This window comes from Corvus cornix, chromosome 1A, assembly GCF_000738735.6.
Source record: "Corvus cornix cornix isolate S_Up_H32 chromosome 1A, ASM73873v5, whole genome shotgun sequence".
Taxonomy (NCBI): Eukaryota; Metazoa; Chordata; class Aves; order Passeriformes; family Corvidae; genus Corvus; species Corvus cornix.
In genome coordinates this window covers 11,512,603-11,540,357 of record NC_047057.1, presented here as the reverse complement: position 1 = coordinate 11,540,357, position 27,755 = coordinate 11,512,603, and the positions used below count along the sequence as shown (strand labels likewise).

General features: G+C 40.5%; 1 protein-coding gene across 3 annotated transcripts in view; it reads left to right on the top strand.

Moving 5' to 3' along the window:
* The first annotated feature begins 9,961 nt into the window (after positions 1-9,961).
* Positions 9,962-27,755, top strand: part of PTPN12 (protein tyrosine phosphatase non-receptor type 12) — a 70,645-nt gene continuing 52,851 nt past the window's right edge. For 2 of the 3 annotated variants that reach the window (XM_039570371.1, XM_039570370.1), the window contains exon 1: positions 9,964-10,144. In XM_039570371.1, coding sequence (XP_039426305.1) covers positions 10,094-10,144 — 51 coding nt within the window. In that variant the 5' untranslated portion in view covers positions 9,964-10,093. Of the gene's footprint in view, positions 10,145-27,755 lie in introns of all 3 variants that reach the window. The other variant, XM_039570372.1, reaches the window with a different exon arrangement.

Sequence of the window (27,755 nt, the reverse complement as noted above, 5' to 3'; positions counted from 1 at the left end):
GTTATGTTAATGCTGAGGTCTTAGCAGTTTCAAGAGTGCATGCTTGAAAATTGTAGTTAAATACAAGTGCAAAATAGTTTTATGACTCATTTATTCAAGCAATTACTGCATTTTTGTACATAAGAGCTAAATAAAAGGAGGAAAAAGGATAATTTTAAAAGAACTTGATATTAATTTTCTTCAGTAAGTGATGCTGAGATGTAACAGCTGCATTATATTTTACCCTCATTCTTTGTGCAGATTTCCTTTTATCACAACTGAATCATTCTTGTCTTCCTCTTTCTATTTTAGTTCATATTTACAGATTTTATCATCCACTTTAGTTTGCTATGAAACTAAGAAGCCCAGAGTCTGTACTGTGAAAATGGAACAGTGTTAACTAGTGGAATTTGCATGCTAGTATTTTTGGTTTTCTGGATTTGTTTATTTTGTAAGTGGAATTTCTCAGAATTCTCTCATGAGCACAGGATCATTCAATGGTAATATTCATCACCTTCATTAATGATGAAAAATAAGAATATGCTAGTGAACTTTTTAGTGGCAGAAGGCTAAAGAAGGAAGAAAGGCAATCCTTAGGGACCTGAGGACTATAGGGTGGAAGTTAGAGTAAAATCATTGCACTGGAGTTCAGTTCCATTTTAGGCCTTGTCACAGAGCTTGCATTTACACCATCTCATCAGCTTCTAGATGGTGTAAAAATCCTTTCCCTTCAGAGTTTGCACATGAATGAGAACATGTACCACCTCTACTATATTGTGATTTTCTTTCTAATGGCAGTCACTTAAATTCTACCTCCGCCATCCGAGATATCCTTTGTGTGTCTCCAGGACAGAACTGTGACTCCTGAACCAAGATGTTTGGCTCATGGCATTATGCCCAAGTCTGTCTGGGCTTTTCTCCTTCCTTCAAGTTTCTAGGGAAGTTCTACATTCAGGGGGAGAAAAAACCAGGCACCTTATTTATTTACTTATCCGACATTTCCAGTGGGCCTGAGGTGACAAGAGTGGATCATATGGACTGTTTTCTCAAGAAAGAGCCCTCCTTGAAGGCTAGATCAGTTGGCTTACTTGGTTTCTGGGTCCTATTCCAGTGTCCTATAGTCTGTGGCAATGCCGAAGCCTTGATTAGCTGTTAATGGAATGTGCTATGAATGGTTTGGGTTGGAAGGGAACTTAAAGATCGTCCTGTTCCAGCCCCCCCGCCATGGACAGGGACACTTTTCAGTAGATTGGGTTGTTCAGAGCTCCATCCATGTTGACCTGCCCCAGGGATGGGGCATCCACAACTTATCTGGGCAACCTTTTCCAGTGTCTCACCATCCTCACAGCAAAGAGCTTCCTTCTAATATCTAATCTAACCCTACTGTCTTTCAGTTTGAATCCATTCCCCCATATCCCGTCGCTACATGCACTTGTAAAAAGTCCTTCTCCATCTTTCTTGTAGGCTCCCCTCAGGTACTGAAAGACCACAATTGGATCACCCCAAAGCCTTCTCTTTTCCAGGTTGAACAAACCTAATTCTCTCAGCCTTTTCTTGTATGAGAGGTGCTCCATCCCTCTACCCATCTTGGTGGTCCTCCTCTGGACTCGCTCCAACAGGTCCATGTCTTTCTTGTGCTGAGGACCCCAGAGCTGGATGTAGTACTCCAGGTGGGAATAATGACCGCCACCCATTGGAGAACCTTTGGCCATTCCTTGCTGCTGTTCTCAGGCAGCAAGCATAGCTCTGGGAAGTGACATGCTGTTCTTGCTTACCAGCAGCGAAACTTTAATCAAAAAACTTCCTCCTGTGTTTCCTTATTTTCCTTCAGAATTACATCTACTCATTGTGTCTTTTAGCCTTCATCCCCAGCAAGCAGACACAGAGGTTAGGGAAGTTTTTCACTAATCTAGAACTTGGCACATACCTAATCTTCCCCATCCAAGAAAGATTGATTCACCTTAAAGAATTAATTTGACCCTCCAGCTATGAAGAAGAGCCTGTTAGAAATGATGAGCAGTTTATGGCATAGGAGTAGAGCAAAAGCAAAACTTTTCTAATATAGTAAACCAAAGATGATTGTGATGAAGAGATATTTTGTGCTGGAAAAAATATCCTTGAAAAACTGAGGTTGAAAATAAGAAAAACCTCCCAGAGTTATAGCACCGGGGTTTTGAAATAATCTTCTTGTGTGGCCAGAGGAGGCAAATAATATGATTTATTTGGAGATGAATCTTGACAGTGTTATTAATTGGATTATATTCAGGTTTACATGTGATGGCAGCTTGGACTTGGTGACTTTTGCTATTCTTTTCCAGTTCTTACCCTATACTCACCTATTCCTAAAGCTGAAGAGCAGTTTGGCCTAATTTCAACAGTCAGAGAATTCATAAGGAACTTCAGACTGCAAAGGAACTCCCAGGTGAACTCCACATGATGGTCTTGAAGTCAACAATAGCATTAGATAGTACTCTTACAAAAAACCCCCCCAGCTTCTCATCACTCTGTGCAAGCTGATTGAGAACCCCTTATTCTTCTTAGAATGAAATGGCTCATCAGTTCTAGATTTCACAGTCTGTATTTATTTATTCTTATGATTACATTGTCTTTTAGCTTGAGTAGAACTTCTTTCTCCTTCATTTTTTTAATCTCTTGATATACTTACAGATAAGTTTTATCCCTTTTCAATCTTCAAGTCTTTATTATTCTCTGGAAAGAGACTTTCCATTGTCCTTTTCACACTAGTAGGCCCTCTGGATGTGACTGCAATCTCATTACCAACATATTGATAGAGCAACACTAACATTCATTTTATTTTAATTTTTCTATCAGGTCTTGAAAAATTCAAGTTGAAAAAGGAGTTTACAGAGAGAATTGGCTTTCCTACCTCTATTCAAACTGTTTATTTTTAGCTGAGTATTACTGAATATGGAAACAGTCCAGTTTACATCCTGGTTTGATTTCCTGTTTACATGAGCCAGTCTGGTGTGACCATCGTATTTCTGGACCACTCTGGGAGCTTGTGTGCAGCCTTCCTTCCACCTCCGAGGAGAGCTGCTGTACACAATGGAACTATTGTTGTGCTCTCTGATAATGAAATATGAATATTGTTGGACTCAGTATATGCTGAGCTTATGTCACTTTGTTATAGTGCAAACCTTTCACTGAAATGTGGGGAGAAAACTCATGTTAGAGAATACAGTTGAAACTGTATCCATATTTGTTTGAAGTTAATATAAAACCAGATCTGGTCATATATAGGGTGGCTCCCTATAGTATAATTTTTTTGTGGGCTTGAGGGGGAGTGATGTCTTTGTTTTTACTTTTTTTTTCCCTTTCCCATCTGGTTCTGTTTCCCAATCTATAAAGCTCACTATTTCCCTTAAGAGACTATTAAAAATATTTTTTTTAAATCTACAGAATAGTTGAGAATCTGAACTGGCCATTATGACTACTAATGGTCATAACAGCAGGCATTTCATGGGAGGGACTCTTAGAGAGCTCAGTTTCACCAGTCCATCTAATGCATTAGCAGTCTCTGTCCTTGTTATTATTATTTTAATAGGATTTTCAGAATAAAATGGAAGAGTATGTGCATTCAGAGAATGCTCATGCCAGGTAAAAGAGCAGTGTTTAATCATTTTGGCTCAGATTCTGTCTAGCAATTTTTTGTTTTATTTTCAGTAAAGATGCATTTTAGAGAAGAGGGAATACTTTAATGTGTACTGATGAATATAAAACTAGAGACAAACTATAAACAGACATCATCATTTAAGGATGATACAAATATTGCTATGCTAATGGATAAGAACCCTGAAACAGAACTGGTTAATTCTTTTGTTCTTGAGGCTGATTTACAATAACTAAACAAGATAGATGAAGCAAAGCTCGTTCAGTTTTTACTAATCTTTCAGATTCACTGGTGCAAAAATTCATACTAAGATTATTTTTTTTCCAAGGGATACAGCAAACTTCATTTTTATTTAATTGCCTGTTTCAAAATCACATTTTGAATGAGTGCCTCCCATTAGAACATCCAGATTTTTCCCTGGTGTCTTTGAAACACGCCAGTTTTTTAAATAATGCTTTTTTCTGATACTTACAGGCAAAGATTCGAGAGCACAGATACCTAGCATGCCCTGTGCACAGGCTTACCTTCTGCTGCTGCTATTTCCATTTCAGATGTGCTGCGGCTGTGCCTGGGGAATACCCTCAAGGAAAGCTTTGTCACAGGGAGGCAAATGAGGTTCCCCGGAGCAGCCCAGCGCAGTGCTGCAGCTGGCCCGCAGCAACCCACGCCCCGTCACCTTGGGTCAGAGGCGCTGCCTAGGCACAAGATAGGGTTCAGAAATTATGTGTCCAATTTTAATAAGGTCAAAAGATATGGATGGAAAATGGCTCCTGCTTTTCCTGATCCAATAGCACAAAGCAGGTCTCCTACTGCATTAATAGTGACATGTATAAATAACAGTCATCAGGCGTCTCAGGGATGGATTTACAGTGAGCCTATCAAACAGCAACTATCAAAAGGGGACACAGCAATTAATTGGAAACCCATATGTTATTTATTTTAATACTGTTAAAAACTTGCAGAAAATCTTGATTGTATTCTGAAATACTTTTTTTTAACTCACAAAAATCAAAGGAAGTACCTCAATCAACAATCTTTAATTAAATGAAACTTAAAGAAAAAAAAAGCAGAAACATTTTAAGTCTGGACAGTATTCCACAGCTGTTTTCTTTTTAGAGCTGGTCATGGTAGAAGATTATGCTGATGATCATAATGCACACACTTATTTTTGTTTCAGTTGCTTGCTAGCAATACCTAAAAACCACTTTAAACCTCAATGCTGCTTCAGTAAGTGCTGCAGCAAGAACAAAGTTTCTTCTATGTACTGAAACTGTGTGTGTATGGGGTGGGGGGGGGGGGGGGGTGTATGTTACAGTTAGACAGGATTCCAAAATATGCACTGATCATGAAAATCAGTAGTTCTGGTCTAAAATATTTATTACCTGCATAAGAAATGTCACATTTAAAGGGCTTTAGCAATATCACACAATGAATCCCAGAAGATGGTAAATAAGTAAATAAAAACTAAGCAAGGCAGGTAAAATTAAATTGTAGTAGGAGTATTTTCAGTGGTAATTACAGGAGTCTGTCATTGCTGAACTGAGAGTAATAGAGGCAAATGTCAAGAAATCCAGCAGTCACATGGCACTTAATGAATATGAATGGAACATATTATACAGACACTGATCAAGTCTTTATGACTCATTTAAAATGAGATTAGGTGCAGGTTTAAATCAGAGATGCAATTTATTTGTAGTATACAAAGGATACTCTGTATCTTCCTCAGATCTGTTGTCTACAATACCTTTTGTTTTCAAAATCAGGATTTTGAGACTCCATGGGGATTGCTGTCTTTTAGTTTGTTACTTATAATCTAAGTGGTTAAATTGTAGCTGAAGATCAGCCAGAAAACTTGATACATTATTTTTATTCTCTTCGGAAACAAAAGTTCCTAATACTGAAATGTTTCAAGGATAAGAGTATACAAAAAGTATGTGATACTGATATTCTTGAATGTTTAATTTAACTGTTTTCAACCAGCATGAAACATTTTGACGTTTGTGGAAAGACACATTGCATTTCAGTTTGCCAGATCAAAGACAAATGTTTCACTTGGACTTAGTTTTTATGTGTACCCTTGAGCTGTTCAACAGCTTCCTGGCATTTATACTCCATGCTCCAGTTCTTTCATGTGCTGAGTCCCTAACCCAAGTTGTGCTGACTTCAATGGTAAAGACATTTCTACATCTGTAAGTATAACAGTGCATTGTTTTTGTCAGAAAGCAGAAAAACATCGGCAAAACTGTTTCCTGTGGAAAATGTAAGTTTTACAGAAGCAGCATTTTCCATTGAAACACCACATTTTTAGAAAACTTCCAACTAACTGCACTTAAAATATGTTTCAGGAGTCTTATTTTGAAATCTTTGAATGCTAACATCTTTTTTTATCCTAAATAATTTTGATTACAAAAACTTTTCACACACACATTATAGATAAAATTAATTGAGCTTTCATGTATAGGATACATTGATCATAATTTAATTATCATTTCAGTATTACATTATTAATTATACAACACCATAAAGTGTTATGGTGCATTATGGTTCTTTTGCATTACTCCAAATAGTTAGTGAAAGTCTAAGAGTCTGCAGATTATTGCAAAGGGGAGAAGAAACTGGTGGCAAAGTGAGCGATTGTTGTAATGTAGTCACACAAAATTACAAGGAATATACAAGATCTTGTTTTGCTGGACAAAGGAGGAATTAAAACTATAGGAGGTGATGCCCTTACTCAGAGCTGTGGGGTTCTTTCATCCTTCCCTCCCACTCCAGTTCTTTGATTTCTTGCTGAAGCACCCTTTTGGGTAGATATGTGCTGGGTTTTGAACACATCTCCAAGCCACAGAGGCATTGAAGCCAAACAACTTTGACGTGAGCCTGTGCTCCATCTCAGCTTGAGGGAAACCTCTGAAGCTTGGTAAACTGGGATGTGTGGTAGTTCCACCCACTGACTGGGCAGCACCATGGTATGCAGTCCAGGAAGCACATTTACCAATTTACACCATGTTTACCTTGTGGGAATATGAGATGCCACCTGGAACAGAAAAAACTATCTTCCTTCCCTGCAGCAGCTGAAGTAGTGCACGGCAAGGCAAAATGAGACTATAGCAGAGAAACTGTAGGTGATTTACTTGCTTTCCTTCAAGGACCATACTTGTATGGATTGTTAAGATACAACTAGAATTTTCTTCTACAGATTTGGGTTGAAACTTCCTGTTCTATCTATAGGGTGAGTAATTCACACTGTGTGTCTGTTTTTCCGCCCCTCTCCTACAGCTACACAAATATGCACTCATGCACACATGCTGCATTGGTCAGATGTCTGGGGTTAACCCAGATGTATGAGCCTCAGACCAAAAGTCTCAGTTAAAATGCTATTTTTGCTGCTGAAGCTTTAGGTGTCTGTTCCTAGCACAGACATGAGACAGCCTCCTGCAGCATTTGCAGGGCTGTGGGAGATAAAACTGGTGCTATCGGGTTTGTGCTCAGGACTGTCTGGCAATTCTCACAGGTACAGGTACACATGCACATGCAGACAATGCCAGGCACAGTTCTCCATGCTATTCCTAATTTCTTTGTTTCATATATACCTTTGTTTTGGCTAGTGACACATGCCTAGTTTGGGGGCTTTTTTGTCTTCTGGGACTGTATAACCTTCTTATCAGTTAACCCAAATGAAAGGCCCCTGTTATACTCACTGGTTTACAAATTTATTACAGTTCAGTTACAGATTATGAATGAGGCCAGACTGACAACTGGGTTCTTTCCATGTCAGGCAATAATGATATCAGATTCATCACGATCTTTCTTTTCCTCCTCTATAACTCGGTTGTGTGAATAAACGAAGAAAACCATATAACATTTAAGACTTCATTAATTGGTTGCTTAGTCTCAGGTATCACTTTTCTGAAGTTACCTGCCATCTGGCACTGGGAGCAGGTTTGCCAGGACAACTGCTGAGCAAACAGCAACCTTCCTAAGCAGATGGAACTCCAGCAAGGTGACATGGAAAAACTATTTGGCGATCCAAGCCCCAACTATCCTTGTGGTCTCTGGTCTCTCTCTAGTTTCTCTATTTCCCTTTAAAGCTGCTTTTTGGTATTGTAGAAAAGGAGGTTTGGAGAAGGAAAAAGAGAAGGAAGAAAGGGATTAAAACAAGAAAAGCAGGTATCCTTGTGGCTCTTTGGGGTCAATTGATTAGCTTATTATGGAAGCTGGTGCAAAGGACATGGAGAGGAGACTGAGCTTTGACAGCTGATGTGCTTGTGTGGAGTGCTCAGGCTTCACTAAACCTCAGCACAGAACTGATGCCCTTTCCCAGCTCCTTCATGTGTCCTTATGTCTGCTATATATTAGTTGATGAACATCAACAGCTAAAAAACCGAACCCCTTTATAAGGTGCTGAATTCTGCAGCAAGTTGTGAAAATGCGAAGCTCAATTTTCCAACCTACCCCTCTGCCAGAGATGGCTTCTGCGTCTGTAGCAGATGCAGGAGAAGGAAATGTGTGTCTACGCAGCAGCAGCTACAGTTCAGGGTCCTACGCCATATCTCAAAGCTTGCCTCCACTAGGAAGATGCTGAGTTGGTAGGCACTGAAGGGGCTGAGGGTGGTAGTTTGCCATTGCACTAATTCTGGTGTGGAAACAGTATTCTTTGGCAGCCTTCTAAAACAGTAATATCTTAAACCAACACAAGGAAGACCAAGCTTTTTGTAGGTTTCTTTTGGTAACAAAGCCAGATTAATGTAACGATCCGAGAAGAAAACACACTGATTTTCTATGGACTTATATTGCAGCTGACTTGGTTCCCTGAGCTGGTTCAATGTCCTGTCCGGCAAGGGGTTGTGTTGGTGTGACTGCAAGTGCCACACACTCCCGGGGCAGGGAACGAGCAGTAGAGAATAGGCGATTGGGCAGGAGTGACTTAACCAGGTTATGCTTCTCAGCATGGGCCTTTATCATCTGCCTGTGTGGCAAAGTTTTACTGGATCAACAGCATCACTCAAGGCTGTGAAGTTCTTCACCTATAAAATTACATTTTAAAAGACTTCACTTGGAATATTTATTGAGCTTTAAGACTATACATATGCACACCTCTATAACTGCTTTGCTTTCCTGAAGCAGAAGTTATAAATGTCATCAGGACACCAAACATGAAGAAGTTTAACTTTTCCATATAATGTAAAGAATGAAACAGCACATTGCTAAATCGTCCAACACCACGCAAGGCAGAGATTTTAGACTATGTTTAAAATAGGAATGCGCGGGGTTCCTGAGCCGTCCCGCTGCGGTGCCGAGGGGTACGGGACCCTCTCCCCGCCTGGCACCAGCCCGGAGCTCGTGGACACCTGCCGGCGGCATGTGCGTGATTCAGCTTCGCCTGCGGACATTTTTGTTAAGCAGATACCTATATCTATATCTATGTATATATGCACACGCATACATATATATACTTCATAAAGAATATACACTTACATATATACAGATATAATTAATATACAAACACACAAACATATATATATATATATATATATACTTAATATAGCTACATACAAATACGCGAGGAGCGGTTCCCAGCCAGGTGTCCGCGCCCGTCCCCGTCCCCTGCCCCGTCCCGCCCCGCCATCTTCCCGCTGTCCGGTGTTCACCGCCGCCGCACCTCAGCACCGCCGCCGCAGGGGACCCCCCGGCACTTCCCACGGCTGCGGGCTTCCCACCCGGGGCGGGATCCTTCTGCTCCGGGCGTTTCAGTGGGGACGCTGCGTGAGCCCCCCCGCCCCAGGACGCGGCGCTGTCGCGACTACATGTCCCGACATGCCGCTGCCTCCCGGCACGGCGCCGCCAGCACCCACCGCCGCCCATTGTGTTCCAGCGGGAGCAGCTCCGCTCCCTCGGCCTCCCCCCCGCGCGCCAAGTGGTCCCTTCCAGCGTTCCATGAGGCGCCCTTCGGGCGGTCCCATCCACGGGAAACAGGGGGGTCGGAGGAGCGGGGCGAAACGCAGGGCCCAGAGAGCCCTCCCTGGAGGCCCGGGCGGCCGGTGATTGGCGTGCGCGGCCGCCAATAGGGCGAGGCGGCCGTCGGGCGAGCCAATGGGAGCGGCGCATGGTCGGGGAGGGGCGGGGCACAGGGAGAGGGCGGGGCGGGGCGGGCGCCGCGCGTGCGCGGGGGGGGAGGAGGAGGGATCGTGTCGTGTCCGTGTCGGCTGCTCCAGGGAGGGTCGGGCGGAGGGAGGGGAGGATGGAGCGGGCGGCCGGGCGGCCGTGAGCAGGGCGGGAGCGGAGCCAGCAGGCCGCGGGCAGGCCCGGGCGGGGGAGAGGCGAGGCAGGGAAGGGAAGGAAGGCAGCCGGGTGACGGGTCGTGCGGCGGAGGGGGCATCGGGCGGAGAGCGGGCGGGCGGCCGGGGCTCCCGCTCCGCAGGGCGGCCGGCGGGGCAGGATGAACCAGGAGGAGATCCTGAGGAAATTCATTAGCGAGTCCAGGCCATGAAGGACACGGACCACAATGGGGAGGACAACTTCGCCAGCGACTTCATGGTGAGGGGCGGCGGCGCGGGCGGGGCGGGCGGGGCTCCTGCCGCCCCCTGGGGCGGGGGGGTGACCCCAGCCCCTTCCCCATTCCCCCGCGAGCGAGGGGGTGTCGGGGCGGGCGAGCGTCGCATCGCTGGGGGCGACCTGCTATTGTGTGCCCCGGTGCTCGGCCGGCTCCCTGTGCCCACCACCACTTCGGAGCTCGGCGGGGGAAGGGAGCGTGTCCGCCTGGCATCAGCCTCCTTCCTGCCCCCCACCCCTGGGAGGTTTGTCGCCGCGGCCCCGGCCCTTCGCCGCTCCTGGGGAGGTGGTGGTCGTGGGCTCTTGCAAAATTAACCGGGAGGTTCCTCGTCCTCCCGCCCCGCTGCTTCCCTGAGCACATAAAGGGGACAGAGGCGGCGCGGGGGGCTGCGAGCGCTTCCTCGCCCTTGCAGCCCCTTTTCTGCAGGATTGCCGTCTATGATGTCAGCTGGGGATAATCGGGCACTCCTTCGCTCCTTCCACTTTTATCTGCCCCTAGAGCTGCCTGCTTGAGATTTCTCTTTTTTCCGAGGAGATGTGTTAAATGTATTGATAGTCCTTGGAGGAATATTCATCTTCCTTTCCCTAACATCTCCCATCCCCCATCGCAGCCCTGCCTGTATCCCTCGTCCTTTCTTCCTTCCAGATCAGTTCACCGTCAGTCTTTGGTTAATGTGTGCGCTCTGGGAAAAATTGTGTTGGAGAATTAATGCTTTTCCTGGTTTATTTTAGCTGTTTGATTGAGCTGTTATAATATCTCGGGAGCTTTATTTTTTGAACTGGTGGTCTGAGCGGTGAACAATGATTTTGACTGGGTAGATGTTGCTGGCACTTTTCAGTATCATTTAAATACTTAATATCAAAATGCAGTTTGACGCACAGAAGAGCTGAAGGAGAGCGGGTTAGTGCCCTCCGTATCTGTTTCGTAGCTCGCTTTATTATGCGTCACTCTTTGGGATTGAAAGCACATCGTTAGCCCTTTAAGCTGTCAGTCTGTGCTAGTGGTCTGGGAACAACAAAAAAAATCTCAATATAAGTGTCGCATCGGAGATTGTCCGAAATGTGGGGAGGAGGCCGCGGATGTTGCGCAAGGCGGAGGGGCGCTGGGAGCGCTGGCAGGTCCAGGGGTGGAAGAGGAAGTGGACTTTGGGAAGTAACGAGTTCATCCAGGGTGGGGAGGGAGCCCGTGGGAAATCGGCCATGCTCTTTGGGCAGGATTTTGCAAATACTAAAAGTATGCTGCTGAAACATCTGAGTGTGTGGGAAAGGAAGAGAGAAACGTGTGAAATGAAGAACGGCGTTGGAGCAATAGGACCCTTCTGAATCTTTACATGAGAGCTTAAAGGTTACAGAATTGACAGAAGCTTTTCATTAAGTCATAGTTTTAGTAATATAATTGGTAGTTAACACGAATTGACATCTTGCCTTGTACTGATGAGTCCGTCTTGTTCATGTAGATTATATGTACTGTACAGAAAGGCTGGCCTAGACTAGTGCAAAATGCAGAACGTTTTTAATAATCTCTGTGTTAAGTACTTGTTCTAGATCTCCTAACTTGCTTCTACCATTTCATATCTGATAAATATCCTGATGTTTTAGCTTTGTTGTAGTCAAATGGTATGCAATACATTTTTTATCATCCTTTCTTTGAAGCAGTGGCACCTGTGTACAGAAAAATAGCTTTTGTTTCAATTTCTCTGTTTGACAGCATGCTGTTTCTGTAGCTTTCAACTGTATAGGCAGTGAATTTTCCCACTGTTCTCCTGTAGCAGTAAGAATACTGGTAAAAATGGCAAAACAGGATTATAGGAACTAATGGGCAAGACATTTCAGGAAAAAGGTGTGTTACCTGAAAGAGTGTTAAATATTTTTGGGAGAATTGTTTTGAAAATTTCTTTTATCCTCTTAACACTTTGTATTTCAAACTTTCCTATTTGATTTTTGTATCAGAAATTAAAGGAAAAGCAGGAAATTAGGATGCTGATCTTCAGCTCTAATATTCACCTTTATATAGTAAAGCAGACATAGATTAATGTAGTGACAAGAATCATAATTGCTGATTTTTTTTTCACTATGAATATGTTGGGGTATTTTGGGTTTTTTTGGGGTATGTGTTTTTGAGTGTATTTGGCTGTCTTAACAGAGCCATGCTTAGGTCCCCTTTGAAATGATTGAAGAGGGAGAAGAAGAAAAAGGTAAAGGGGATATAAATTTCAGTATTCTGTTTACTTAAAGAATTAGTAGATATTTTTTGAGGGGTGAGAAGGGAGGAAGTTGTGTTTTCTCATTTAAGTGCAGGACGTTCTGTGGCTGTTAAACAGTGGCAGGTTTGTGGAATAGGAATTGCTGTTACTCATCGCTTCATTTCCAAGTCAAAATGGAATCTAAAATATGAATGGAATAGTGAGTGAATGCAAATGAAAATGATTCTTTACCTTTAGGTCTTTATTCCCTTTGAATGTGTTGAGTAATAGGCTTAGAGAGTTGTGTATAGGCCTCAGTGAATGAATTAAAAGTACGTGATGGGTTCCAGGGAGTGCTGGAGGAGAGGTAGAGAAGCTAGAGGTGTGCACAGGTAGGCTGATAAGCCTGGCTGATTGCTATTGAAAGTCCAGAGTGTAGATGACTAAGACTGCAATTTAATAATGGCATTGACATACCTGGAAACAACTTCCGCTGGGAAGGTGGAAAGTTGATTATTATCCACTCCACCACTGTCTTCCCACCTCCCCCCCCCAATAACAAGATAAATTCTATAGTCTGGGCACTAGTAGCAAGTTTGTTACTGGAAATCAAATGTATTTAATTAGTTTGCACTAGGAAGTAAGCAGGACTTACTACTAGATCACTTCAGTACTCTGGGTGTACACAATTAGGATTAAATGAAGTGGATAGTTTGAACACAGGGTAGACATATCTGGATGCCTTGCCAGTAATCATATATATGTGGATATAGGGGTAAGTGGGCTTTTTCCTAAAATAATGTAGGTTAGGATTTTGTTCTATGGTTGCAGTACATCCAGGAGTATACTTTTTCCTGGGTTTTTGCTGACATTGCTATTTGGGCAGAAGGAAATAAGTATAGATTGCTTCCTCTTGGTGTTTCATGCTGTATGAATACAACCAGCATGGTCTAGGTTCTGATTTTTTTATAATGAACATGTGTCTTATGTCAAACAAGGATTGGAAGTCAAAGTTCCATATGGAGGAAAAGAAAACAGCTTTTCTAGATTCTAGAATTTATAAAGACCTTGATAAATATTACTTGCTGATTTATTTTTTTATTTTAATTTACCCACAATTAACAATTAATTTTTGTTTTCATATGTGATAGTCGTGACAAAAGCATTCTGACACTCTCATTTCTCACTTGATGTAGGTTGCCATTGTTAGAGGAGAACTGAAATATGAATAGTGTGGAGCTTTACCTTCAAAGATCAGATGTTATGTTTCAATTGTTTTGTGGTACATGACCGTCTTGCTTCATTTTTTGAGTTATGTATCTGGCTAATCTGTTGTCATGGAACACAGTGGATGGATGAGAATGGGTTTTTTTGTGATGGATGCTGTGTAAGGAATCCTCAGATGCTGTTTGGAGGTAGTGGTGTCAAAATGATCCTGTCTTAAATCATCAGTCTAAATAATAATGATTTTTTTTTGACAACTTCGTTACACCTAGTCACAGATCTCTTTATACCTTTCGTCAACGAGGGCACAGGTAACTAACAGCTGAATATTGTGTGTGTGTGTTCTGTTCAGTCTGTCTAAGCTGAAACTTTTAGGTTTGGAGACAGTAAAGTACTCAAGGTGCTGTTTTCTGAAGTATGAAAGGGAATTTGTATGGGTCTGATTTGAAACAGGAAAAAAGTAGTTTCTATGCTTTTTATCTCTAGTTGGTTTTATTTTTGAAATTTTTATGTTTAAGCACTTCTGATTATTTTGTGAAAATGCTATTTAAAAAAATGGGAGATGGAATGTGCTTGACTTGTAAAGATAAAATGTAGCTGATCATAGGAAGTGCTGCACCAGATGTTATAAAACTTTCTGTGTTTTTTGAGGGTTTTGTCTTTGTTTTGCTTTTTGGTGGTTTTTTTCAGGAAAAGGCATTTCTAAATGCCTCTAAATTTCTAAAATGCCTAAAGTCTGCTTAAAATGAACTAACAATCTTCACTATACTAAATCACCAATTAAAACTACTAAGATTCATAGTGAAAGCCCCCACATACTGATGCCAGTCATGACATACCTTTTGTTCTGGTTCTGGAACAGCATTACGGATACCAGAAATACTTATTCAACTGTAGCACTTCAGAAATGCCCCTCTTAAAAGCTTGTCTGTGTATTAATGTGCATTTGCATAAGCCTTTCTGATTCAAATACTATTAGTGCACCTTTTGAGTATCTGTGAAGATCTTTCAGATTTATAAGGCAGGCATATAATCTGCAAACTTATAAAACTTTTATCTTTTTTTACCATCTCTGCATTATTTTTTTAAGATCCCACTATATAGATACTTTTGGAAGTGATGTTTACTAGTATCTGTTTAATGAGTTTCATGCTTGTAATATGTAGAAATACTAATGCTTTGTCATATATGTTATAAAATGTGTGCTGTCTTTCCAAGAGAAATTATTTGTATCTGTAAAGGTTAAACTGGGAAAAAATGCTTTGGTACAATCAACTAGATGGTAAACTGTTTCTTGAAACTTCAAAACCAAGATTTAATTGGTGTAAGCACAGGTTTGCATGGAATTCTTGTAAATTGGGTTCTTTTGAAAAAACAACTGTTTGGAGCACTTATTTTCCCTAAAGCATGACAGAAAGAGTAATTGCCTTGGAGAAAATGACCCGTAAGTGTGTTGTACAGCTGATCAGTTAGAAGAAACCCTGCTCTTAGCAATGTGTTAATAGGTCATAGACAACTGTCATTTTAGATATGCCTTGTGTATTTTTATCATTTCAGGGTTAAATAATGGATCTGTTAGTAGTCACCTTTCATATTATGCTTAAATTTGCGTGCAAATGTATTGCTAAAGTTTTGTTTCCGTTAACTGTATTTCATCTGTATGCTGTTAATTTGTATGTGAGGGCCACACTCCAATACATGACATCATTGTGTGTGGTTATAGTCATTGGGCCTATTCATAAAGCTTCTTTTACATGGACCAAACCTGGCTGGAGCAATGTGACTGGACAGTCATTTCAGTAAACCCAAACTTCAGAGGCTTCTGAAATTTTGTGAAATACTGTTCATTAAATGTTATATGAAAATACAATTTTACATGAAGAATCATTCAGTTTAAATATTCAGCTTTTTTGTCCCCTTCTGAGGAAATGAGTGCTGTTTCTGTTGCTTCAAAGATGCCATTCTGAATTTTCGTAGAGGCCATTGAATACAGCCACAAAGCTGCTGCAGTGACCCTGGGGTATAAGAACTTGCAAACTCTGCCTAAAATTGCAATTCTTTCAGGCACATGAAACTAAATCAAGTCAGTTAGGCAATGCTCTGGGTTGTGTCAAATAACTTGTGTGGTAATAAGTTCTGTTTGCTCGTTTTCCAAAGACAGCAGTGTGTAAGTCTACTGTTCTCATAGAAAAAAGGGTTGTTTACGGGCTTTGCAGAAAGTTAAAGAATCATTCAGGAGGAGCAAATGGTAATGTTGACCTTGCACCTCATGGCATGCTACATGCACACCAAATAATTTAAATAGCCTGTCAAATACATACTTTGGTTTTATTCTTACCTCAATTCTACAGCACCTTTTGGTGTATTTAGTTACATATGTGTATAGATAGATAGGGATCAATAGATACCTATATATGGATATGTCTCTTGTGACCGTAGTTCATGAACCATAGACCCTAACCTATCGTTGTGTAGCTCCATGTACGTGCTTATATATTTCTATATGTATGGCTGTATGCCTATGTACTGTTCTGCATATGTCACTGATCTGTAGTACAAATTTCTTGATTTGGAGTGCATGTAATTTACTTTAAAATTGCAATAGGTTCAGGGTGTTTTTCCTTGATGCTGTTATAGCGAAATATAAGTTATCAGCTCTGCAAGCAGGGGAAGGTTAAGCAGATATTCAGATTATCTAATGTGTGTACATTTGTTGATCATAAGGGCAACAAAACTCTGAGGCTTCTGTATTAATCTCTTAAAGGCATTGGTTTGTAATAAACAGAAATGATATTTTATCTTCTTCACTGTTACTATTTAAGATTGGTGGATTTTGCATTGTGTACTGCTATTACTGTAGTATGCTTAGTACAAAGGATATTTTGGCACAGGGAAAATAGTAATGCATTTCTTAATGTTGGGAAAAGCTGAAAGTATAGGAGTACCTTGGATATGCATTTCTAGAACTGAAATCAGAAGGTAGAGGATGTTTTTTTCTTAGTCTTATAAAACAGCCTTCATTTAGGGAGAGGCATCAGTGTTAAAGGTCAGATGAGGAAGTAAAGCACAAGTTAATTAGGTAGAGCAGGAGCTCTTTGTGCCATTAGGAAGTGCAGTGTTTGCATCCTGGTGTTTTTCTCAAACTCTTGTACTCCACAATTGCTAAGATTATGCCAGCACAGGCTTGGATAACTCAGCTGTGTGTGTTTGCCCTAAATGAAGCATGGACTTGCATTTCTATTTCTATTAACTAGCACGTGAATGTTGCAGAGAGATTAAGCTCTTTGTTTTCCTGCTTCATCTGACAAAAGAACTTGCTAATATAAACTTAACTCGTGAATTATTTGTTTAAATTTCAGCAGTCAGAATGCGTTTATGAAAGGAGAGCACTCTGGTATGGCTGTGGAGTTTTGGATCCAGAACCTAGAGCCCCAGAGAGTGGCTGTATTGTTGGATTTCTGTCTGGAGTCCCTCTGCATCTTCAAGAAACCAAATTGTATTCAGACCCAATACTGCTGAGACAATACAAGTGCAAAGCCAGTAGCTTTACTAGGGAAGCTGAGAGTGCAGCAAGGCAAGGAAAGAGTTGTAAGAGCAGAAGAGCACAGTCAAGTCTGTCAGGCTTTAGGACCATCATTCTGGGTTGGAAACTGTTGTTTTAAAGTATCTCTGAATACTGGTGTCAGGATGTTTCAGTCCCTGAGGTTTGCATAGGAAAGTTGCTGCTTGCATCCCTGAGGGCCTTGTTCTAGCTACCCTTTTGTCATCAGCTTTAGAATGCAAAAATTCTTACACAGCTAAAAAGTTCAACTAGAGAAAAATGTTTCCCAAAAGGTACCAGATAAATGGAGGTATAAATGGATGACCTAGTTTAGTTGACCTAATTTTTGCTCCTATCTGTCCTCCTACAAGCCAATACTTTTAATTTCTTTAAAAGGTAATTTTATTGGTGTTAATTTATGGGAAGACTTAAAGCCAATATTGTCCTAATGGAAGTGTCTTGTGAAAGTAAAACCTAGAAGAATTGAATTATCAGCTCCAAAAAGTAGCAAGGCAGTTACTTCAATGGAGAAAAATATCTGGCTATTATGAGGACTGAAGCTGTGAATGATGTTGCCTCATGGGCTACACATGTCATTAGGAACAAAAGCAAAGAAACATGTTTCATTCATTCATTCATTCATATTTCTGGAAGGAGGCATCAATAATTTTGAAGGAAATCCTACCATAATGCTTCTGACAGTTAATTTTCTATATTAGTTTTACTTCTGAGTTCCCTTAGTTCTGCAGAAAGAATGGCATTGCCTAGTGTTAGGAATGTGCCAAGGGCAACTACATGAGTAGACTGAAAGTTTTAAATGCTGTATGGATTGGTTGGATTGTTCAATTTTTAATTTGCTATGATTTGGAGAAATCTTAACACCGTTGTTAAGTTGTTAAGGGTATCCATATAACTTGTGGTCCTTCCTTTTTGTCAGAAGGGCTATATGCTTCATTTTTACATGTTGGAGAGCAGGCCTTGATTCCTAAACATTATTGGAATTTATTAGTTTTAATTGCCTGATCTTTGCTATGATTTTTGGTGTCTAAAGTCATGGGTTGGAAAGCATCAGTCTCTAAGGGGAAGTTAACTTGGTTAAAACCATATTGCTTTAAAGAATGTATGTACTACTTTAGTCTCTTTCATTTAGTTATGACACTGAACTTGCCATTTTAAAACAAACTTTTTAACATTAACTTCCTTTTTATATAGTCTTGTAAGGTGTAGCTGGGTTTGTTTTTCTAAGGTCAGAGTACAGTGGTGTCCTCTTGAATAATTTTACATCTTGCTGTATTTGTCCTGCTGTCTTGTCATTCTTGCTGCCTCATGTGGATGACATCTGCTTTTTGTTTTTCTTCTGAAAATACACAGATGTGTATTTTCACATACTTTTCATATTTTTCAGATACTCTTTGTAATCATGGGAAGAACAGCTTCTATGTGGATCAGTGAGAGAGTGGGGTTTTTGGGGGTCCAGAGAGGTAAATAACCATCTTTCAGCTGTGCAACTGGGCTGCAGTGGGAACAAGGGGCCAAGGCTTGTTCCTCTGGGCAGCAAATACAAACAATCAAAGGGAGGCTGGAAGGGATGTGGTACATGAGTGATGTCTTATGTTCCTGCTTTTATTGAGGTTGGGCAGTCAGCACCTCTGCTATTGTTGCTATCCTTGCTATCTTTCATATTTGCTTTAGGGTCAATATCGTGGATGAGAAATTAATTTCTTGTGCTGAGCTGAATTAGTTCTAGGTTCTGGTTCATGCATGTTTTTCTGGACTTACTGGCTTGATTTCCAGCTACTTCTCACATTTGAGAGTTTCAGGGGCCTGTTCCAGAATTTTCATATTGTTTTCCATTGTTGATTATATTTTTAAATACATTTTGTCTTCCATTATGATAATATGGCATTATTTTTATTCTTCTGATAGTTCTTGGAGGACGCAGCTATCTTTGAACAACAGGGTTCCAAACTGAAAGGATGTTTCATGGGTTTCCTGTCCAAGTGTTCAGAGGAATTGTCAGTGTGGATTATGCATCACGTTTAAATGACTAGTTGCTGTGGGAACTGCACTGCTCTTGAGAAGCCTGAATAGTGTTCTACTCTGTCCTAAATGTTTCACTTCTTATTTCACTGTGTTTGTAATGCATAACCCTGGGATGGAACAGTGTCTTTCTTTCCTCAAGTGTGTGGGTAGCACGTGTGGTACTTGGGTATACCTTCCTACTTAAACAAATGTTCTTATTGGCTTAGTTGTCCAGTTGTCTCACTGCACAAAACTGAGAGATCAATTAATATAAAAAGCAGAACAGACAGAGAAGGGCAAGTGATAGGAACAGTGCACTGCATTTAGACTGTGGATAGACTGGGTCAGAAGTTGATAACTGGCTGCTCTGTGAGTGAAATTGATCATGGAGATGTCTCAGTGGTAAATATATCATGTCCTGCATATTTGTAGCGCATAGCTCTTTTTTTACTGTTTTTACACATGTAGAAACTAAGTCTTAATTCTTCCTTTATTGTCTACTTGAATCTTCACCTTCATGCATGAGAAGCAGGATTACAACTGGAAGCTATGCTTTCGTTATTACTTACTCCCTCATATATATTCTGATAATTTTAGCAAATAGGTAATTGTTAATTGAAATGAATACAGTTGTCCAGTAGGAGTACTCAAGGGAAGCATTTAGCTCAAAATAAAGCTGGAAAACGAAACACTGTTCTGGAGGGAAGGGCATATGTAGGTTAGTTGAACTGCTTCAAGAAACGGAGAATTCCTGCAGAGCTGAATTAATTATAAATTGCCTATAGGGCAGCACCCCTATTGCACAAACTGCGAAAGGAAGGAAATCATCTCTTAGATAATGTAAATGTCCCCAGATAAGCTCTACGTATTCAACAGTTACTTGTAAGATTTCAATTTTGGTAGTTTAGGTGGTTACACAAAACTGTGTGGATTTTTATTGTGACCAAATTATACTGTAAAATTAATTTTAACTCATATTCTTTGAGGTTGCATAAACAGAACTGTGACGTTAATGGACATATAGGGAACTATATGTAAATGTTAATGGAGAAAATGACTGATTTTAGGCAGGTAGAAGGGACTTGGAAAGTACTACAGGCACTCACTGGAATTTACTTTAGTAAAGAAATGTGGTGTTTTATAGATGCTGTATTTTTCTGTTATTTCTACTTCATGAAGACTATGCCCAGAAAGGAGAAATATACGTTGTTTCCTTTAACAGCCCTTTGCTACAGAAATTCTTTAAGTGCTACACAGGCACTTAAAGCTTTGGACGTGAGTCAGCTTTTCAAACTGAATGCTCTGAAATAAGTTATTAAGCTGCAGGTTAAGCCCTATCACAACCTTTTGTATTTTCCTTATAAACAGGAGTACTTTTCCAGAGGCTATTCCACAGAACTGCTGTGGGAATTGCCTTGGCATTCTGTAGTAACACTGCTACAGTTGCTTCTTCAACTGGTGCCATGTATTTTCTTAATATTTTGATTAAGATGATGAAATGTGAGCTTTAATTTCTTTTGCCTTTTGTGGCGAAAATGCAGCTTGCAAATTATTTGGGATGTAAGCTTCCTATTTTTGTTGTTCTGAAAAGAGCAGGTGAAACTGTGGCAGAGAAGCCTAGTTGTATTTTGTACAAATTACAGAAATCTATAGCCTGTTGATAAATTATTTAACATGGGAGACCAATAACACAGAAAAAATGTGTGTATCCCAAAGTCAGCAAGCTGTTGCCATAAATCAATGTGATTTCCTAAAGGGAAAGAATATTTCCTTTTAAGATGCTAGCTAATTCCACTACTAATTTTAATATGGAACAGCCTGAATACGAGCTTGCATTTGGTGCCTTATACATGATTAAACACTATAGTATTTTTGGTGCAAGGCTGTAGCAACATGTCTTTCTGGCACGGCACTTTAAAAAGCATTAGCACTGTTTAAATTGGTGATCGTGTGAAAATGAAGCCAGCATCCTGTTTCTCCAGCCTTACAGCATACATAATGGGCTTCCCTTCCTGTATTCATAGAAAAAAATATCCCCTGTCTGGTACATTAAGATGCTATGGTCATCCAAAGGATGTGGATATAAAAACCTCAATGATGATGTTTTTAGCTCTTATGGAGAAAGGTAACTTCCAGATATATTAAGTGTATATGAGATCAGGATTTGTTTAGAAGTGAGAAAAGCAGCAGTGAAGTAACAAGGGAATTCAGTGAAGGAATATAAGTAGGTAAAGAGCTGATTTATTTCTACAGACAGTACCTTTTGAACTAAAAATGGCCATGTTTTCTGCCAGGTAAAGGATCTTCTAGGGCACGTCAGGGAGGCGTTGGAATTGGCTTTTGTAAATAAATGCAAAAATTAGTTTCTTCTATTCTTTGTGTGCCATGTGGTTTATGTTTTATTGGGCTGTTGTATTACTTTCCACTTTAATGCCTCCAGAACTTGATGCTGAAGTCAGGAGTTTCCCAAGTTATGTACTGGTGGTGTAGATGGAATAGTTTGCATGGAACACCTGAATAAGACAAGTGATAACAAAGCAGACAATATTTACTTTTTATCTTGGGGTTTTTTCCTTCCTTCCCTGCTAACAGATTCTTGTTAGTGTGGTACTGGAATCTGGTGTTTATTGGTGACAACTGAAAAGGTGGAATGTTCTCCTTAGGGGAATGTAGCTGTATTGGTTTTGCATGGACAGATTTTAGTTGTGGTTGGGGGCTACAGGAGTGGTTTCTCTGAGAAACCACCTAAAACACAATTCCCCCATGTCCAACAGAGCCAATGCCAGTGGCTCCAAGATGGACCCACTGCTGGCCAAGCCCGAGCCCATCAGAGATGGTGGCAGCACCTCTGGGATAACATATTTAAGAAGAAAACCCAAAAAAGTTATTGCACAGAAGTAATTGTGGCCAGAGAAGAGCAGAGTGAGAATATCTGAGAGAAACAGCCCTGCAAGCACCCAAATCAGTGCAGAAGGGGGGGCAGGAGGTGCTCCAGGTGCCAGAGCAGATTCCCCTGCAGCCCCTGGTGCAGCCCATGGTGAGGCAGCTGTGTCCGTGCAGCCCGGGGAGGTCCACAGGAGAGCAGAGATCCACCTGCAATCCTTGGAGGGACCCCATGCTGGAACAGGTAGATGCTTGAAAGAGGGCTAGGACCCTGTGGGAAGCCCAACCTGGAACAGACTGCTCACAGGGAGAAGCCCATGCTGGACCAGGTTTCCTAGTAGGACTTGTGACCCTGTGGGGGTCACGTTAGAGCAGTCTGTTCCTGAAGGACTGCACTGCATGGAAAAGTGACCCACATTGGAACAGTTCATGAACTGTAGCTTGTGGGGAGGGCTCACTCTGGAGAAGATTGTGGAGAACTGTCTCCTGTGGGAGGGATCTCATGCTGGAGCAGGGGAAGGACTCCTCTCCCTGAGCAGTGGCAGAAGAAAAACATGTGATGAACTGACTGTCACTCCCATTCCCCATCTCCCTGCACTGCTTGGGAGGAGAACCTAGAGCCTGGGAAGGAGGGATGGGTGGAGGAAAGGTGGTTTTTGTTTTTAATATTTGTTTTACTTCTCATTATTTGTTGGTAATAAATTGAGTTAATATCCCAAAGTTGAATCTGTTTTGCCCATGTTGGCCATCAGTGAGTGATCTCTCCCTGTCCTTAACTCATGAGCCTTTTGTTATATTTTTCTCTCCCCTGTCCAGTTGTGGAGGGGAGGCCTAGAGTGGCTTTGGTGGGCACCTGGCACCAGCCAGGGTCAACCCACCACAGCAGCTTACCAACTTCATATTCCTGAACTCCAGATCTGTTTGGATGGAGATCCCAACCTGCTCTCCTTCCTGTGGTTGGTAGACTAGTGGGTATATGATTGTCATATTGTGTGGAAAGTTAAGTCCATAAAATCCTTTAATTTGCAAGCTGGACTTGAGAAACCCTTAAAATTCACAACACACCTTGCATAACCAAAGTTACCTGACTTGCTTCTGGAGATTATATCAAAGGCCAGGGAGGAAGGATTTTTGTGGAAGAAAAGAGAGAAATACTTGCTCATGTGACCTTCCTCTTGTATTCATACTACTGTCTTTGATTTGTCTTTAGCTTATTTGATCTAGCTTCTGGACATTATATAAACAAGATATCCTTCAGGAATTCTGTACTTATGTCAGCTAGTTGTTGAATCATCCTACGAAGTGTGTAGTTTTCCACTGGGCATAGTACTTCTGTTGGATCTTATGCAAATTGCAACATGTATTTTTGATCCATATCAACTCTGATCTGTCTTGAATGTTTTAATTTTGCTCTCTCTTTATGCTGTGGTTGGATTTTACTAATTATTTTTTCATTTCTACCCTCACCTTTACTCCTCTGTTTCTGCTACCTTATCCCTGGGCTGCTAAAATGATTTCCTTATATTTTTAAATCTTTGTTTTTTACTGGTTTTGGATGACAGAAGCCATTGCATCATGAGTGGAAAACCATGTGAATAAATTTCATATGTTTCTTCAACTTCACCTCACTCCTAGACTAGAAGCTCTACAGAACAAGCATTAGCTTTATATAGGTTGTCATGGATTTAATGAACTGAAGGTAAATGATTGTCTATAGTATAGTTTGGTATCCTTTTAAGCTCTGTGAGTGTTGCATGATCAGTTGTTGGATTATAAGAATATGTGTGTGGGTTTTGTCTTTTTTTTTAATTCAATGGTCAAAGTAGAACTGGCTGGTCTATTTGGGTCTTGGTTTCAAATTCAGTACAGAGTAGCTTAGCCACACATTTTATTGACCTTGTTATCCTCTTAAAGAAGAAGTTAAATTTGTAAGTGTTACCTGGCTCTGATAGTCACTAGCTTTTTAATGACTATGGACAATAAGATTTAACCAGACTGGTTTAAATGATCTTTGTAAGAATCTTCAAGCAGTGTCCCTTATGAATTTTCCGGCTATGATTTGTTCATTTCACTAGGAATAGTATTTCAGGGTTTGTATTGGACCAGGTAAAACTGCTTACAGGTCCCTTTCCTCAAAAGAGCCACTGTAGTGTTAAGCTGTTGTCTAAGCTTGGTTATTACAGAGATTCACTGAGACCAAAGCCTAATTTGAGTATTTAAAAATAAATATTGAGTCCTGATACCTACAAGGAGTGCAGTCAGTATTCAAGGGGAATAGCAGTGCAGCTTGCACTGGGGCCAGGATGCAACCTTCTAGTAAATGGTGTACTTGAGCATGCTCACATCCTGTGCTATTCACCATGATGCATCTATAAGAAGCACTTGCATCCTGATAAGACATTTTGATACTTCACTGCTCCTGTGAATTAATTCGCTTTGGCTGTAGAGTATGTGTTTCTGTATTTTGCATTTTAAAGCCAGGACTTAGCAATCCTGTATGTCTCATCCTATTACTTGTCATGCAGTTACTGTCTCTTTAGAACAAATGTGTATTCCTGTCTGGGCTTATTAGCATTAATAGCTGTTCTGGTTGCCCAGTGGAATACTGATGCACAATGCTAGAAACTGGGAATGAGAAGAAGGTAGCTTTTAAGGGAAGTCACAATGCAAGGATTAAAGAGGGCATTGCTTTAGAAAAGTGCTCTTGTTCCTTGAAGTCAAACTGCAGCAGCAGATACAGGAGTTGAGATTGAACTTAACTGACATGTTGAAAATTAATTGAGGTCTTTTAAAGGTATGGCTTTTGTTTGGAATGCTGCCACTTCCATTAAGGGAAAATAAGATTGGGAAACTTTGAGTCCTACTTAACTGTGCTTAAATAGTTCTCCTAGTAGCAAGTATAGGGAGTTCTGATATTTGGAAAGGGTTGTTGTTTCTCCCCAGTCCAAATTTCATGCAATGTCTATAGCCTATTTTCTAGCTAGAAACACTGCAATAGGCAGTCCTCCGCATCTATAGGAATTAGAAGTTTGGGGTTTTTTTCTGACTAAAGGCACATCTGTTTCCACACTGAAAAGCAAGTCACATAATTTTCATGGCTGTAAGCAGCAATGCAACTTGGTCCTTTTAAGCTGTGTAGTAACACGTAGCCTCATTTTTCCCAGTTGCTCTTTTTTTTTTTTTTTTTTTTTTTTTTTTTTTTTTTTGGTGTTAAAAAACCTCACAATTTGGTTTAGTCTTTGCTATCTTTGTGAAATTTAAATTCCATTCTTCCTTATCTAACTTTTCCCAAGAGTGGCTTCGATAGATCAGAGGAAGTAACTTTGGTAATGCAACTTTCCTCATTTCCTGTATTTTATCTGCTTATTTTGTCATTCTGAGGAGCTGTGACGAGCAGTTTCACAAACCTGAAGATTTAAAATTGGAGAAATGACACCTAATTATGCTTTTAGATAATGGAAATGTGAGTTCAATACTCAGTAAAATGCTATAATGTGTATGTTTCTTGAGGGAGATAAAACAACATTTTGATGGAGAAGGCAGCAGAGAAGAGTAAATGTTAGGAGGAAGCTGTTCAAAAAGAGGAGTTTGTGGAGATTGCATTGCATTTTAGCAAGCTAAAGCAGGAAAGGTGTTCATGGCTTATTTGTGTGCAGGTTGGCAGCCTGCTGCTCTCTCCATGAGTAATGTATGTTGAGGAATGTACTGAGTTGAAAGAGACAGTAAAAATGTGGAAGAAGTTCTGCTTGGGCCAGGAGCTGTCACCAGTATTTTACGCTCGAACAAGGCCTGACTCCGGTCTCTGCAGGCAGTGGCGTTTGAGATGCCAATCCAGCGGCTGCCGCTCTTCCAGGGCGTCCACTGACAGTGTCTCACCGAGTCACATTGTTAGTTCTGTGGCTTTGCTGAAATGGGTTCTGGTTTTCCAGAATTAGAATGTGAATTTGACCACAGCTCAGAATTTTTTTTAATGTGCATGTAAGCAGAGAAAAGAGGAATACATGACTGAGTGCTGAGCAGCTTTCCTGTTCCTAGATGGGCAAGTGTGGGCTGTAGCAAGTGTCTCTAGCAAGTTACTGTACAGACAGCATTTGCTCTGAGATGAGGAAGGAAAGACAATAAAGGAGATTAGTGGCTTGGGAAATAAGATTAAAGCAGCAGAATTGGAGTAAAAAGCTAAGAGGTGAAAAATTGTTAAAACTTGATGCAACAGTTAGAGAAAATCCCAATATATAATTAGCTGTTGTAATTGATGTTAACTATTGCCTCTGGTACACCTTGTCGGTAGGGTGGGAATGAAGCTCTGTCCTTGTGTTACTTCATTGTACCAGAAGCTGAACAGACTTGAAATAAGAAGCATGGCTCATGCCAAACTTAAAGAATCCCAAAGTTGTAAAGAAGGAAACCCCTCTATCCTTATCTTATAATCATGTAGATCATCAAAACCTGTCCTTCCTGTATTCCATATGTTAGCTTCTGCAGTATATGATGGAAGCAGATAAATAACGGTTTGTAAATTTATGGTTTTATCTAGACGGAAACTTCTTTAAAGTCTGAAGTATGCCTTAGAATTGTATCCAAGGTGGTAACTTGCCATTTTCTACAACGTAGAAAAGCCTAGAATCTACTTTGGCTGCTTTTTCCTTTTTCTGATGATTTCTTAAAATAAGAAACCTGTAATTTCCGTTCGATCTTTAGCATTTGTAATTTGCAGGGTTTGGATGGTATCTAAATATTTAGGTACATAATTAATAATAATGAAATCAGAATCAATAAACCACGAAAGAAGTAGTGTTTTGAAAAGGCTGCTTGTGTGCTGAGGTGATGGGTTTGTTACTTGAACACAGTAAATTAGTTGAATATTAATAGCTGTGGTGTTTGGTACAATAGAATAATATGACTGTGATTGTATTATGCTGCCTGGAAAGGATCTCAAAATGTTATAAACATTTTTAGGATTTTTTGGGAGGAGGTGTGGGATGTGTGGGTTTTCATAATTGGGAAAGAAGATGAGTAATGAATCTACAGATCAGTTATGTTTGTGCTGAGTACAACTGTATGTGACCAACCAATGGTGTTAGCAAGGTGGATGAAGATGTGATGTAAATAAGGCTTACAGGAAATGCTGAAGAGTTGGAATTTGGCCAGGATGTTCCCCTTGTTGCCTTTTTTGCTATTCTCAAGATCTACTTGTTCATTAAAATTATCAAAACAATTATCTTGGAAAGAGATGGACCAGCAAGCACAGTGTTATTGTAGGGCATATATGCACATGGGAAATAAAACCTGGAGTTATTTCTGTATTGAGGGCAATTTTCTTAAGATATCTTTGGATTTGCAGTGTAAGAGCAAAAGGGTAAAATTGTCTTAGACTTGCATGGGCAAATAGGATCTGAGTAAAAGACAGTCCCTTAAAAATAATTTGGTTGTAAAAAAATGAGCAGTTCAGGTGATCATAACTGCAGTTGTGGTTGGGAGAAAACAATAACATGAATGAGATTATTTTTTTGTCCTTTCCAGGGACAATGCAATGTTCTGTGCATGGTGCAATAGGTATATTAGTAATGGGGGAGGAAGATAAGGAGATAAACTTTAGGATCATGTGATGCTTTTCAGTTTCTTCAGGGTATTAAAATGAATTAATGTGTCAAATCAAGTGTACACCTAGTCTAGTACTTTATTGTGACTGGAGGATACTGTGACAATTAAATACAGCCGTGCTCCCAGTCCTTCTCAATGGCAG